Here is a 14,868-nt window from a genome sequence, read left to right as displayed (position 1 = left end):
CCCAGTTAGAGACTATACCATTTATAACCACCCTCTGCTTTCTATCACTAAGCCAGTTACTAACCCATTTACACACATTTTCCCCCAGACCAAGCATTCTCATTTTGTGTACCAACCTCTTGTGCGGCACGGTATCAAACGCTTTGGAAAAATCGAGATATACCACGTCCAATGACTCACCGTGGTCCGGCCTATAGCTTACCTCTTCATAAAAACTGATTAGATTGGTTTGACAGGAGCGATTTCTCATAAACCCATGCTGACATGGAGTTAAACAGTTATTCTCATTGAGATAATCCAGAATAACATCCCTCAGAAACCCTTCAAATATTTTACCAACAATAGAGGTTAGACTTACTGGCCTATAATTTCCAGGTTCACTTTTAGAGCCCTTTTTGAATATTGGCACGACATTTGCTATGTGCCAATCCTGCGGAACAGACCCTGTCGCTATAGAGTCCCTAAAAATAAGAAATAATGGTTTATCTATTACATTACTTAGTTCTCTTAGTACTCGTGGGTGTATGCCATCCGGACCCGGAGATTTATCTATTTTAATCTTATTTAGCCGGTTTCGCACCTCTTCTTGGGTTAGATTGGTGACCCTTAATATAGGGTTTTCATTGTTTCTTGGGATTTCACCTAGCATTTCATTTTCCACCGTGAATACCGTGGAGAAGAAGGTGTTTAATATGTTAGCTTTTTCCTCGTCATCTACAACCATTCTTTCCTCACTATTTTTTAAGGGGCCTACATTTTCAGTTTTTATTCTTTTACTATTGATATAGTTGAAGAACAGTTTGGGATTAGTTTTACTCTCCTTAGCAATGTGCTTCTCTGTTTCCTTTTTGGCAGCTTTAATTAGTTTTTTAGATAAAGTATTTTTCTCCCTATAGTTTTTTAGAGCTTCAATGGTGCTATCCTGCTTTAGTAGTGCAAATGCTTTCTTTTTACTGTTAATTGCCTGTCTTACTTCTTTGTTTAGCCACATTGGGTTTTTCCTATTTCTAGTCCTTTTATTCCCACAAGGTATAAACCGCTTACACTGCCTATTTAGGATGTTCTTAAACATTTCCCATTTATTATCTGTATTCTTATTTCTGAGGATATTGTCCCAGTCTACCAGATTAAGGGCATCTCTAAGCTGGTCAAACTTTGCCTTCCTAAAGTTCAGTGTTTTTGTGACTCCCTGCCAAGTCCCCCTAGTGAAAGACAGGTGAAACTGTACAATATTGTGGTCGCTATTTCCTAGTTGCCCGACCACCTTCAGATTTTTTATTCTGTCAGGTCTATTAGATAGTATTAGGTCTAAAAGTGCTGCTCCTCTGGTTGGATTCTGCACCAATTGTGAAAGATAATTTTTCTTGGTTATTAGCAGAAACCTGTTGCCTTTATGGGTTTCACAGGTTTCTGTTTCCCAGTTAATATCCGGGTAGTTAAAGTCCCCCATAACCAGGACCTCATTATGGGTTGAAGCTTCATCTATCTGCTTTAGAAGTAGACTTTCCATGGTTTCTGTTATATTTGGGGGTTTGTAACAGACCCCAATGAGAATTTTGTTACCATTTTTCCCTCCATGAATTTCGACCCATATGGACTCGACATCCTCATTTCCTTCGCTAATATCCTCCCTTAAAGTGGACTTTAGACAAGACTTTACATAGAGACAAACCCCTCCTCCTCTCCGATTTTTACGATCCTTTCTAAACAGACTGTAACCCTGTAAGTTAACTGCCCAGTCATAGCTTTCATCTAACCATGTCTCGGTTATTCCCACTATGTCAAAGTTACCTGTAGATATTTCTGCTTCTAGTTCTTCCATCTTGTTTGTCAGGCTTCTGGCGTTTGCGAGCATGCAGTTTAGAGGATTTTGTTTTGTTCCAATCTCCTCGCTGTGGATTGTTTTAGAAATGTTCTTACCTCCCTTCTGAGTATGTTTTCCTGGATCTTCTTTGTTCAAGTCTAATGTTTTTCTTCCCGTTCCCTGTTCTTCTAGTTTAACGCCCTCCTGATGAGTGTAGCGAGTCTTCTGGCGAATGTGTGTTTCCCAGGTTTGTTGAGGTGTAGTCCGTCTCTGGCGAGGAGTCCATCGTACAAGTAATTCACACCGTGGTCCAGGAATCCGAATCCTTGTTGTCTGCACCATCGTCTTAGCAAGTTGTTTGCATCAAGGATCCTGTTCCATCTCCTGGTGCCATGCCCGTCTACTGGAAGGATAGAAGAAAAAACTACCTGTGCATCCAGTTCCTTTACTTTCTTCCCCAACTCTTCAAAGTCTTTGCAGATTGTCGGTAGGTCCTTCCTTGCCGTGTCATTGGTGCCAACATGTATCAGAAGAAATGGGTGGACGTGTTTGGAGCTGAAGAGCTTTGGTATCCTATCGGTCACATCCTTGATCATCGCACCTGGAAGGCAGCATACTTCTCTTGCAGTTATGTCCGGTCTGCAGATGGCTGCTTCGGTGCCTCTCAGTAGTGAGTCTCCCACCACCACCACTCTTCGTTGCTTCTTGGCTGTACTTTTTGCTGTCACTTGTTGCTGTGTGCCCTTTTCTTTTTTGCTTGCTGGTATTGCTTCATCCTTAGGTGTGCCATCTTCATCCTCTACAAAGATTTGATATCGGTTCTTCAGTTGTGTGGTTGGTGATTTCTCCATGGTCTTCTTGCTTCTTTTGGTCACATGCTTCCACTCATCTGCTTTTGGAGGTTCTCTGACACTTTTTTCACCTTCTGTGAACAGTAGAGATGCTTCTGTTCTGTCTAGAAAGTCTTCATTCTCTTTGATGAGTTTCAAAGTTGCTATTCTTTCTGCCAGACCCCGCACCTTTTCTTCTAAAAGGGCCACTAGTCTACACTTCTGACAGGTGAAATTTGATTCTTCTTCTGGTCGATCTGTGAACATGTAGCACATGCTGCAGCTCACCATGTAGGTTGTCACATCTGCCATGTTGCTCCTAGATCCTGCTGACTTGCTGTGTGTTTTCCTTCTTGTGTAATCTACTCAGCCAAGCTCTCTTGCAATAATGTCCTATAGGCACGCGGTTTGGTGATGCTTTCCAAGCAGCTGGTCCCGGCTGTACCCAACGATCTTCTAGCTTAGGGAGACTCTTCGCTTTTCCCAGAAGGCACCTGGAATATGCAAATTAGCCTCCTCAAGCTTGAATCCCTGGTTTGTTGATGCTTTCCAAGCAGCTGGTCCCGGCTGTACCCAACGATCTTCTAGCTTAGGGAGACTCTTCGCTTTTCCCAGAAGAGGAAATTTCGGTCTGGAGTTAAATATTTGCCTTACAGGCAAGTCATTAACCTGCAAAGGATCTACCTTGACATATTTCCAAGCAAAACCCGTTTTTCTGTCGTTTTCATGTGTTTTTTGTGGCATCGGAAAAAATGGCATGAATCTCGGAAAAAAATGATTAAGGCTGTGAACTAGGAGTCAGGAATACTTCCAGGGGCGATCCCCATGATGTTCCTGTGTCATTTGAGCAGTGTTTCCTTCATTTTCAGACGTTTTTAGACCTTAAAAGGACCCCCAGGGGGATGACGGTAAAAATACTCGGGTCTGCCAAAGACTTAAATTTGGCTCATTGTTCTGGCCGAGTACCCGAGTATTCCAATCTGCTCGACCTGAGCAATGAGCACCCGAGCATTTTAGTGCTCACTCATCACTAATTACAACTAGAAATATTTAAAACATTAGAGAAGTCACATTATTACTGCCATATGGAGCGCTCTTTCAGATATTTTTTAACTAATCTCTAGATATATCTATCAGTATCTATCTATAGATTTATCTATCTATCTCTATCTATCTATAGATCTATCTATCTATAGATATTCACTTATATTCGTTTTGTGTAAGTACACATTATATTTGAACATGGTATGTGATGCTATTATGGTATTGAGTGGATTATGTAAAAGAAGGGGTTGGACAAGGAAATGACATCACAATTCTTTTTTTTGTTAAAGAATGTATCTTTATTTAGCTTACATAAACGCATACAAGTACGCTGGACCACGGTGAGTCATTGGACGTGGTATATCTCGATTTTTCCAAAGCGTTTGATACCGTGCCGCACGAGGTTGGTACACAAAATGAGAATGCTTGGTCTGGGGGAAATTGTGTGTAAATGGGTTAGTAACTGGCTTAGTGATAGAAAGCAGAGGGTGGTTATAAATGGTATAGTCTCTAACTGGGTCGCTGTGACCAGTGGGGTACCGCAGGGGTCAGTATTGGGACCTGTTCTCTTCAACATATTCATTAATGATCTGGTAGAAGGTTTACACAGTAAAATATCGATATTTGCAGATGATACAAAACTATGTAAAGCAGTTAATACAAGAGAAGATAGTATTCTGCTACAGATGGATCTGGATAAGTTGGAAACTTGGGCTGAAAGGTGGCAGATGAGGTTTAACAATGATAACTGTAAGGTTATACACATGGGAAGAAGGAATCAATGTCACCATTACACACTGAATGGGAAACCACTGGGTAAATCTGACAGGGAGAAGGACTTGGGGATCCTAGTTAATGATAAACTTACCTGGAGCAGCCAGTGCCAGGCAGCAGCTGCCAAGGCAAACAGGATCATGGGGTGCATTAAAAGAGGTCTGGATACACATGATGAGAGCATTATACTGCCTCTGTACAAATCCCTAGTTAGACCGCACATGGAGTACTGTGTCCAGTTTTGGGCACCAGTGCTCAGGAAGGATATAATGGAACTAGAGAGAGTACAAAGGAGGGCAACAAAATTAATAAAGGGGATGGGAGAACTACAATACCCAGATAGATTAGCGAAATTAGGATTATTTAGTCTAGAAAAAAGACGACTGAGGGGCGATCTAATAACCATGTATAAGTATATAAGGGGACAATACAAATATCTCGCTGAGGATCTGTTTATACCAAGGAAAGGGACGGGCATAAGGGGGCATTCTTTGCGTCTGGAGGAGAGAAGGTTTTTCCACCAACATAGAAGAGGATTCTTTACTGTTAGGGCAGTGAGAATCTGGAATTGCTTGCCTGAGGAGGTGGTGATGGCGAACTCAGTCGAGGGGTTCAAGAGAGGCCTGGATGTCTTCCTGGAGCAGAACAATATTGTATCATACAATTAGGTTCTGTAGAAGGACGTAGATCTGGGGATTTATTATGATGGAATATAGGCTGAACTGGATGGACAAATGTCTTTTTTCGGCCTTACTAACTATGTTACTATGTTACTATGTTACTATGTTACGCAAGAAAAAAATGCATGAAAATTCACATCAAAAACGCATCAAATCCACATGGATTTTACACTGTGTTTTCTGCTAAAAGTGGAAGAATCTGCACAGAAAATTCCACAGGCAAATCCACAACGTGTGCACATAGCCTAAGGTATGAGGGAAAATTGAATTTATTATGAAACTTTTGTGGCTTTCAGATTATAGTATATACATGAGTATAAGCCGAGATTTTCAGCCCATTTTTTAGGCTAAAAGTGCCCCTCTCGGCTCATACTCGAGTCATTTCCAGGGGGTCGGTGGGGAGGGGGAGCGGCAGCTCTCACATCATACTTACCTACTTCCGGTGCTGTCCCTGCTTCTTCAATGCGATGCCATGCCATGGTCTCCGGCAGCTCTTCCTGTGTTCAGCGGTCACGTGGTACTGCTCATTAAAGTAATGAATATGGACGCGACTCCACTGCCATAGGGGTGGAACGCATATTCATTACTTTAATGAGTGGTACCGTGTGACCGCTGAACACAGGAACAAGCTGCCAGCACCAGAGACCATCGCATCAGAGAAGCAGGGACCGCGCCAGGAGGGTGAGTATAACAGGGAGGGTGAGCCATGCAATATTCACCTGTCCCCGTTCCACCGCCGAGTTCAGTCTTTCGCGTCCTCTGGTTGTGACGATCAGGTCAGAGGGTGTGATGGCGTGGTTAGTGCGTGCCCTCTGCCTGAACAGTCACTGCAGAGAGATGGAAGACACAATGGCGTGCGGCGGTGGAACGGGGACAGGTGAATATCGCAAGTGTCAGTGTCCTGAGTGACGAGAGGTGAGTATGTCATTTTTTTTTTTCATCGCAGCAGCACCATATGGGGCATAATATTCTATGGAGCATTTTATGGGGCCATCAACCTCTATGCAGCATTATATGGGGCATAATATTCTATGGAGCATTTTATGGGGCCATCAACCTTTGTGCAACATTTTATGGGGCATAATCTATGGAGCATCTTATGGGGCCATCAACCTTTGTGCAGCATTATATGGGGCATATTTTAATATGGAGCATCTTATGGGGCCCATCATGAACTTTATGGAGCATTATATGGGGCGTATTTTTTATGGAGCATCTTATGGGGCCCATCATGAACTGTATGAAGCATTATATGGGGCTCCTGATTCAATATAGATATTCAAAAACACTTAACCTACTGATGTCTTAATCAGTTTTTATTTTATTGGTCTCTATTTTTATTTTTGAAATTTACCAGTAGCTGCTGCATTTCCTACCCTAGGCTTATACTCGAGTCAATAAGTTTTCCCAGTTTTTTGTGGCAAAATAAGGGGTCTCGGGCTCTTGGCTTATACTCGGGTCGGCTTATACTCGAGTATATACGATATATCACCACTGGTAGAAGCCATGCCCTGCAAGCCGAGACCAAGGAAAGTGGCTTTTTCAGGGAACGTTCAGGGCAGAGCTGATTTTTTTTTTGCTTATTAATGGACTTAAGGAAGGGTACAGGACACATGTAGACACAGATTTGATTTTTCTTGTGTCATGGTCCACTCTTTCAGTCCAATACTGGGATTTGCTGAGTATCAGTTGTCTGGACTGTTCCTTTAAAGTGTCCAATGATTCCAGGGTATTTTTGTGTCATTGCTCCTGTGGCAAAGTGCTGCAGTGGTTCCCTTATTCTGATAATACTGAATATTTAATTATTTGTATTTTATTCCCTGTTTTCTAGGCTTTTGCAGACATGGTCATGGTGGATCCCATCTCCGTTTTTGTGTCCGTGGTGATCATTTTATTTCTGATACATTTTTTTAAGAACCATAAAATATCCTTCAATTTCCCTCCTGGTCCTATGCCTTTACCAATCATAGGAAATATGCATATGATCAACACATTAAAACCCCAAAAGTCCTTCATAGAGGTAAGAGACCTTCCACTGTATGTACAAATGTGTGCTTTAAATTGGGATTCTTATTTTTGGCGGAGTGTTACGAGTGCATTTGGATCTACTTGTCAATTTTTTTGTACGGTACTGACTTCATAACCTGAATTATTGTGCCTAAAATCTTATTCCAATATAATTAGATTCAGAAACTTTTCAAAAAGACTTAATGGTAGGTCATCAATGTCTGATCCGTGGGGGTGTGATCAGCTGTTCCTGTTGCTGCAGTCAGAAATGCTCAGTTGCGGAAATCCCCAGCACCGTCAATGGAATGGAATAGTGGCTGTGGCCAGGTATTGCACATGTACCTCATATTTATACCAATTGGACTAACAAATAAAGTTGCACTCTTTAGTGCTATAGCATGTAAACATGAAATATATGAAATTGGAATTGCATTTCTTCTCTAAAAAATAGTTAAAATCTATTATACTTAGCGCATAATTCTGTTAATTCATGTATGCTCAGCAGCCACAGCAAGGTAATCTACTTTGCAGGGAACCTAATCTAATGTGTTTCCTCTCTTAGGCAGATAGCCTGCATTTAAATGGATAGGTAGGATCTTGCTGTGGTTAAAACCACCATAGGCTGTTAGTTATATATGGAGATGGCTACTCTTAGTATGCACCTGTTCACACCTGTTCTGTTTGGAAGTGATTAACAGTCTTTCGATTTTTGTATGCATAGTCTCTCTGACTGAGCACTCCACCCATCAGCTTTTGGTGGTGTTAATCACAGCAGGATCCTACCTACCCATATAAATGTAGGCCATCAGCCCAAGAGAGGAAACAGATTGTTATGTTCCCAGCAAAGAAGAGTGCCTTGTCATGGCTGCTGGGTAGACATGAATTAGCCAATTTATGCTCTACTTACACAGGTCTACAAAAAATATTTTTTGTAATCATCGCAGGTGATTTTGTATTTTTCTGAATCATCTTTTTGTCCTGATTTAAAAAAATGTATATAGTTTTTTCTGTAGCACGTATAGTTTCCATTGGATCGGCATAATTATTATAAGGTATAATAAATATATTGGCGACATTAAGAAAACAGTAATCTACATATCAGATAAAAATGCTTCACCTTACAAAACAGTTTTTATTGAACCAAAATAATTTCATATGCAGAATAGAAACCAAAATATGAGCAGAAATTAAAAGTGCTTTACATTAGACTGTCGTTGATACGATTTTTCAGGGTTGTCCCTACATAACATCCAACAGTAGTGTTGAGCGATACCGTCCGATACTTGAAAGTATCGGTATCGGATAGTATCGGCCGATACCCGAAAAATATCGGATATCGCCGATACCGATATCCGATACCAATACAAGTCAATGGGACATCAAGTATCGGAATGTATCCTCATGGATCCCAGGGTCTGAAGGAGAGGAAACTCTCCTTCAGGCCCTGGGATCCATATTAAAGTGTAAAATAAAGAATTAAAATAAAAAATATTGTTATATTCACCTCTCCGGCGGCCCCTGGACATCAGCGGGAGGATCCGGCGTCCGGCACGGCTTCTTTCTTCAAAATGCGCGCCTTCAGGACCTGTGGAATGACGTCCCGGCTTCTGATTGGTCGCGTGCCGCCCATGTGACCGCCACGCGACCAATCAGAAGCCGCGACGTCATTCCTCAGGTCCTAGAAGGCGCTCATTCTAGGACTTTAGCTGAGGAATGACGTCGCGGCTTCTGATTGGTCGCGTGGCGGTCACATGGGCGGCACGCGACCAATCAGAAGCCGGGACGTCATTCCACAGGTCCTGAAGGCGCGCATTTTGAAGAAAGAAGCCGTGCCGGACGCCGGATCCTCCCGCTGATGTCCAGGGGCCGCCGGAGAGGTGAATATAACAATATTTTTTATTTTAATTCTTTATTTTACACTTCCGATACCGATACCCGATATCACAAAAATATCGGATCTCGGTATCGGAATTCCGATACCGCAAGTATCGGCCGATACCCGATACTTGCGGTATCGGAATGCTCAACACTATCCAACAGTAATCTGCCATCATTGAGTAATTCCAAAAACCTTGGTAGCGGTGTTCCATTACTTTATTGTCCTGGTGAAACCACTCGCCTTGTTCATCACTTACATTCCTCACTAACATGCGACATCCAAGACACTGGCATTTAGCAGTTCCTCAACACCTTCAACATATTCTGGAGATTTTTGTTCTCCTAAGAAGTTTTCACAGATCCACTTGAAGCTTTTCCAAGATCTCAATTCCATATCATTTACAGTTCCTTCATACACATCTCTCATAAGTAGAGTTGAGCGACCTTGACCTTTTTAGAGTCGAGCCGGGTTTCGCGAAACCCGACTATCTCAAAAGTCGGGTCGAGTGAAATCGGCCGATTATGACGTAAAGTCGGGATCGACCGAAACACGAAACCCAATGCAAGTCAATGGGGCAGCATAGTCGGCAGTGAGTGGGGGCCAGGAAAACACCTAGAGTGCCCATTTTAATGTCAAAACCATCCATTCTTCTTAATGAAGCTTGTCAAGCGTAATTTACCTTATAATAATTGGAAGGCATTTGAAATTGGGGGTCATTTGGCTAAAGTTGTGTGGGGTAGGGCTGGTTCAAGTAATTAGTGGGCCCAGGAAATCTGGACCACGTCACGGCAGTGGAGCAGGGAGAGGTAAGTATTTCAACTTTGCAAGTGCTGTGATCCTGAGCAAGCAGGGGGGGCCCACTTGTTGGCATTGGCAGTGGCACAGGGCCCCTCAAAGTACAGCGGTGTGTTTGCACGGCGGGGGCGCCTCCCACCGGCAGCAACACTTTTGCGTACTATGAGAGGCCCTGTGCCAGTGACGTCGCCAACTAGTATTCCTCCCCCCACCTGATGAAGGAACCTGCACTTTCATCTGCACCTTCCTCTTTGTCCCCGTGTAAGGTGGTATGGTATGCGGGAAGAGCAACCTGACTTTCAGCAGGGTCACAATGTTGTTGTGTAGCATGCACGGGGAATGTTGCGTTATGGGTCAATGTACCAGCAGACTCATCTATCACTGGCTGGGCAATGGGCACGATGAAGTGGAAACACAGATATAGGCCCAAAGAATAAAGTGGGCTAAATGCAGTTCAAAATTGGTAACACAGGAATAACCAGGGGGCATTGCAGTGGAGGACAACTGGAATGAGAGGCTGACACAGAGAGTAGGGCCAAATCAGTACGTAGTCGAAATGCAGTTCAAAATTGGCAACCGTAGTAAACAGGCGGCACAGCTTTGTTCAGTGGAGGAGAACAGCAAGGAGTGGCAGACACCGATAGTAGGCCCCAACCCAACTAGTAGGCCAAATGCAGTCTAACATTAACAACTACTTAACGAGAGCCTGAAAATGGAATTTCAGGACAGGAAACCAGGAGAACAGCAAGGAGTGGCAGACACCGATAGTAGGCCCCAAACCAACTAGTACGCCAAATGCAGTTGTTCCATTTAACCACAATTTAATGAGAGCCTGAAGATAGAAGCTCAGGAAAGGCAACCTGGGGAACACCTTGGAGTGTAACACACCCTCTCGCTACACCCCATACCCAATTTGAAGGCCTAATGCAGCGTAGTTTCCAACAACTACTAAACGAGAGCCGGAAGATCGAAGCTCAGGAAAGGCAACCTGGGGAACACCTTGGAGTGTAACAAACCCTCTCTCTACACCCCATACCCAATTTGTAGGCCTAATGCAGCGTAGTTTCCGACAACTACTAAACGAGAGCATGAAGATCGAAGCTCAGGAAAGGCAACCTGGGGAACACCTTGGAGTGTAACACACCCTCTCTCTACACCCCATACCCAATTTGAAGGCCTAATGCAGTGTAGTTTCCAAGAACTACTAAACGAGAGCCGGAAGATCGAAGCTCAGGAAAGGCAACCTGGGGAACACCTTGGAGTGTAACACACCCTCTCTCTACACCCCATACCCAATTTGAAGGCCTAATGCAGCGTAGTTTCCGACAACTACTAAACGAGAGCATGAAGATCGAAGCTCAGGAAAGGCAACCTGGGGAACACCTTGGAGTGTAACACACCCTCTCTCTACACCCCATACCCAATTTGAAGGCCTAATGCAGTGTAGTTTCCAAGAACTACTAAATGAGAGCCGGAAGATCGAAGCTCAGGAAAGGCAACCTGGGGAACACCTTGGAGTGGAACACACCATCTCTCTACACCCCATACCCAATTTGAAGGCCTAATGCAGCGTAGTTTCCAACAACTACTAAACGAGAGCCGGAAGATCGAAGCTCAGGAAAGGCAACCTGGGGAACACCTTGGAGTGTAACACAACGTCTCTCTACACCACGGAAGGGCTGATTCTTAGGAAGGAAGGCTGTTGGAAATAAGCATTGCGCGTCCGAGGGTGATTATATTCTTATTAGGTATATACTCACCCTCGGACGCGCCCTGCTTCTTTATTTGGAATGAATGTTTATTTGCAATGTGGTGTTGACTTTCTCTATTATTTTGGTAATTAATGATTTTATTATTTTCATTGTTTTGCATCTTCTCGGCAATAATATAAAGAAGACGCGACAGGACAACACTCGGTGGATGCCATATGTGTGTTTTCAATTTAAAAAACCTTTCAGTTAACTACTTGCAGGAGAAAGTAATTGTAGCTGGTGGCCATTTTTAGTACTGTACCAGATTTTAGTTGTGTGTTTGTTTTTAATGTTAAAATGTCTGCATTTGATATCTCTCCAGTATTTTCTTTTTTGTAAGCAAAATACTTATTTTTATATTTTCTGATGTTGGTTCCAGGGATACACGGGCAGCAGTGCCCTGGTCAGTGTAGTAGTAGTTGAAAGAATGGACCGCAGACAGGCATCGAAGGCCTAAAATAAAAAAATTGGGCTGGCTGTAGGCAATTTTAAATTGGTTCCAGGGGTACACGGGCAGCAGTGGTGTGGTCAGTGGAGGCCTAGTGGAAGGAGTGACCGCAGACAGGCATCGAAGGCCTAAAATAATAACACATGGCTGTAGGCAATTTTAAATTGGTTCCAGGGGTACACGGGCAGCAGTGACCTGGTCAGCGTAGTAGTAGTTGAAAGAATGGACCGCAGACAGGCATCGAAGGCCTAAAATAAAAAAATTGGGCTGGCTGTAGGCAATTTTAAATTGGTTCCAGGGGTACACGGGCAGCAGTGGTGTGGTCAGTGGAGGCCTAGTGGAAGGAGTGACCGCAGACAGGCATCGAAGGCCTAAAATAATAACACATGGCTGTAGGCAATTTTAAATTGGTTCCAGGGGTACACGGGCAGCAGTGACCTGGTCAGTGTAGTAGTAGTTGAAAGAATGGACCGCAGACAGGCATCGAAGGCCTAAAATAAAAAAATTGGGCTGGCTGTAGGCAATTTTAAATTGGTTCCAGGGGTACACGGGCAGCAGTGGTGTGGTCAGTGGAGGCCTAGTGGAAGGAGTGACCGCAGACAGGCATCGAAGGCCTAAAATAATAACACATGGCTGTAGGCAATTTTAAATTGGTTCCAGGGGTACATGGGCAGCAGTGACCTGGTCAGTGTAGTAGTAGTTGAAAGAATGGACCGCAGACAGGCATCGAAGGCCTAAAATAATAACACATGGCTGTAGGCAATTTTAAATTGGTTCCAGGGGTACACAGACAGCAGTGGTGTGGTCAGTGGAGGCCTAGTGGAAGGAGTGACCGCAGACAGGCATCGAAGGCCTAAAATAATAACACATGGCTGTAGGCAATTTTAAATTGGTTCCAGGGGTACATGGGCAGCAGTGACCTGGTCAGTGTAGTAGTAGTTGAAAGAATGGACCGCAGACAGGCATCGAAGGCCTAAAATAATAACACATGGCTGTAGGCAATTTTAAATTGGTTCCAGGGGTACACAGACAGCAGTGGTGTGGTCAGTGGAGGCCTAGTGGAAGGAGTGACCGCAGACAGGCATCGAAGGCCTAAAATAATAACACATGGCTGTAGGCAATTTTAAATTGGTTCCAGGGGTACACGGGCAGCAGTGACCTGGTCAGCGTAGTAGTAGTTGAAAGAATGGACCGCAGACAGGCATCGAAGGCCTAAAATAAAAAAATTGGGCTGGCTGTAGGCAATTTTAAATTGGTTCCAGGGGTACACGGGCAGCAGTGGTGTGGTCAGTGGAGGCCTAGTGGAAGGAGTGACCGCAGACAGGCATCGAAGGCCTAAAATAATAACACATGGCTGTAGGCAATTTTAAATTGGTTCCAGGGGTACACGGGCAGCAGTGACCTGGTCAGTGTAGTAGTAGTTGAAAGAATGGACCGCAGACAGGCATCGAAGGCCTAAAATAAAAAAATTGGGCTGGCTGTAGGCAATTTTAAATTGGTTCCAGGGGTACACGGGCAGCAGTGGTGTGGTCAGTGGAGGCCTAGTGGAAGGAGTGACCGCAGACAGGCATCGAAGGCCTAAAATAATAACACATGGCTGTAGGCAATTTTAAATTGGTTCCAGGGGTACATGGGCAGCAGTGACCTGGTCAGTGTAGTAGTAGTTGAAAGAATGGACCGCAGACAGGCATCGAAGGCCTAAAATAATAACACATGGCTGTAGGCAATTTTAAATTGGTTCCAGGGGTACACGGACAGCAGTGGTGTGGTCAGTGGAGGCCTAGTGGAAGTAGTGACCGCAGACAGGCATCGAAGGCCTAAAATAATAACACATGGCTGTAGGCAATTTTAAATTGGTTCCAGGGGTACACGGGCAGCAGTGACCTGGTCAGCGTAGTAGTAGTTGAAAGAATGGACCGCAGACAGGCATCGAAGGCCTAAAATAATAACACATGGCTGTAGGCAATTTTAAATTGGTTCCAGGGGTACACGGACAGCAGTGGTGTGGTCAGTGGAGGCCTAGTGGAAGGAGTGACCGCAGACAGGCATCGAAGGCCTAAAATAATAACACATGGCTGTAGGCAATTTTAAATTGGTTCCAGGGGTACACGGGCAGCAGTGACCTGGTCAGCGTAGTAGTAGTTGAAAGAATGGACCGCAGACAGGCATCGAAGGCCTAAAATAAAAAAATTGGGCTGGCTGTAGGCAATTTTAAATTGGTTCCAGGGGTACACGGGCAGCAGTGGTGTGGTCAGTGGAGGCCTAGTGGAAGGAGTGACCGCAGACAGGCATCGAAGGCCTAAAATAATAACACATGGCTGTAGGCAATTTTAAATTGGTTCCAGGGGTACACGGGCAGCAGTGACCTGGTCAGTGTAGTAGTAGTTGAAAGAATGGACCGCAGACAGGCATTGAAGGCCTAAAATAAAAAAATTGGGCTGGCTGTAGGCAATTTTAAATTGGTTCCAGGGGTACACGGGCAGCAGTGGTGTGGTCAGTGGAGGCCTAGTGGAAGGAGTGACCGCAGACAGGCATCGAAGGCCTAAAATAATAACACATGGCTGTAGGCAATTTTAAATTGGTTCCAGGGGTACATGGGCAGCAGTGACCTGGTCAGTGTAGTAGTAGTTGAAAGAATGGACCGCAGACAGGCATCGAAGGCCTAAAATAATAACACATGGCTGTAGGCAATTTTAAATTGGTTCCAGGGGTACACGGGCAGCAGTGGTGTGGTCAGTGGAGGCCTAGTGGAAGGAGTGACCGCAGACAGGCATCGAAGACCTAAAATAATAACACATGGCTGTAGGCAATTTTAAATTGGTTCCAGGGGTACACGGGCAGCAGTGACCTGGTCAG

The 14,868-nt window shown here is 44.1% G+C and overlaps 1 protein-coding gene across 1 annotated transcript in view; it reads left to right on the top strand.

Moving 5' to 3' along the window:
- Positions 1–14,868, top strand: part of LOC138638737 (cytochrome P450 2C23-like) — a 341,556-nt gene that overhangs the window by 45,782 nt on the left and 280,906 nt on the right. The window contains exon 2 of the mRNA XM_069728283.1: positions 6,964–7,152. Coding sequence (XP_069584384.1) covers positions 6,976–7,152 — 177 coding nt within the window. The 5' untranslated portion in view covers positions 6,964–6,975. The remainder of the gene's footprint in view (positions 1–6,963; positions 7,153–14,868) is intronic.

Source organism: Ranitomeya imitator, chromosome 5, assembly GCF_032444005.1.
Source record: "Ranitomeya imitator isolate aRanImi1 chromosome 5, aRanImi1.pri, whole genome shotgun sequence".
NCBI classification, from domain to species: domain Eukaryota; kingdom Metazoa; phylum Chordata; class Amphibia; order Anura; family Dendrobatidae; genus Ranitomeya; species Ranitomeya imitator.
This window is presented reverse-complemented; position numbering and strand designations above follow the sequence as displayed.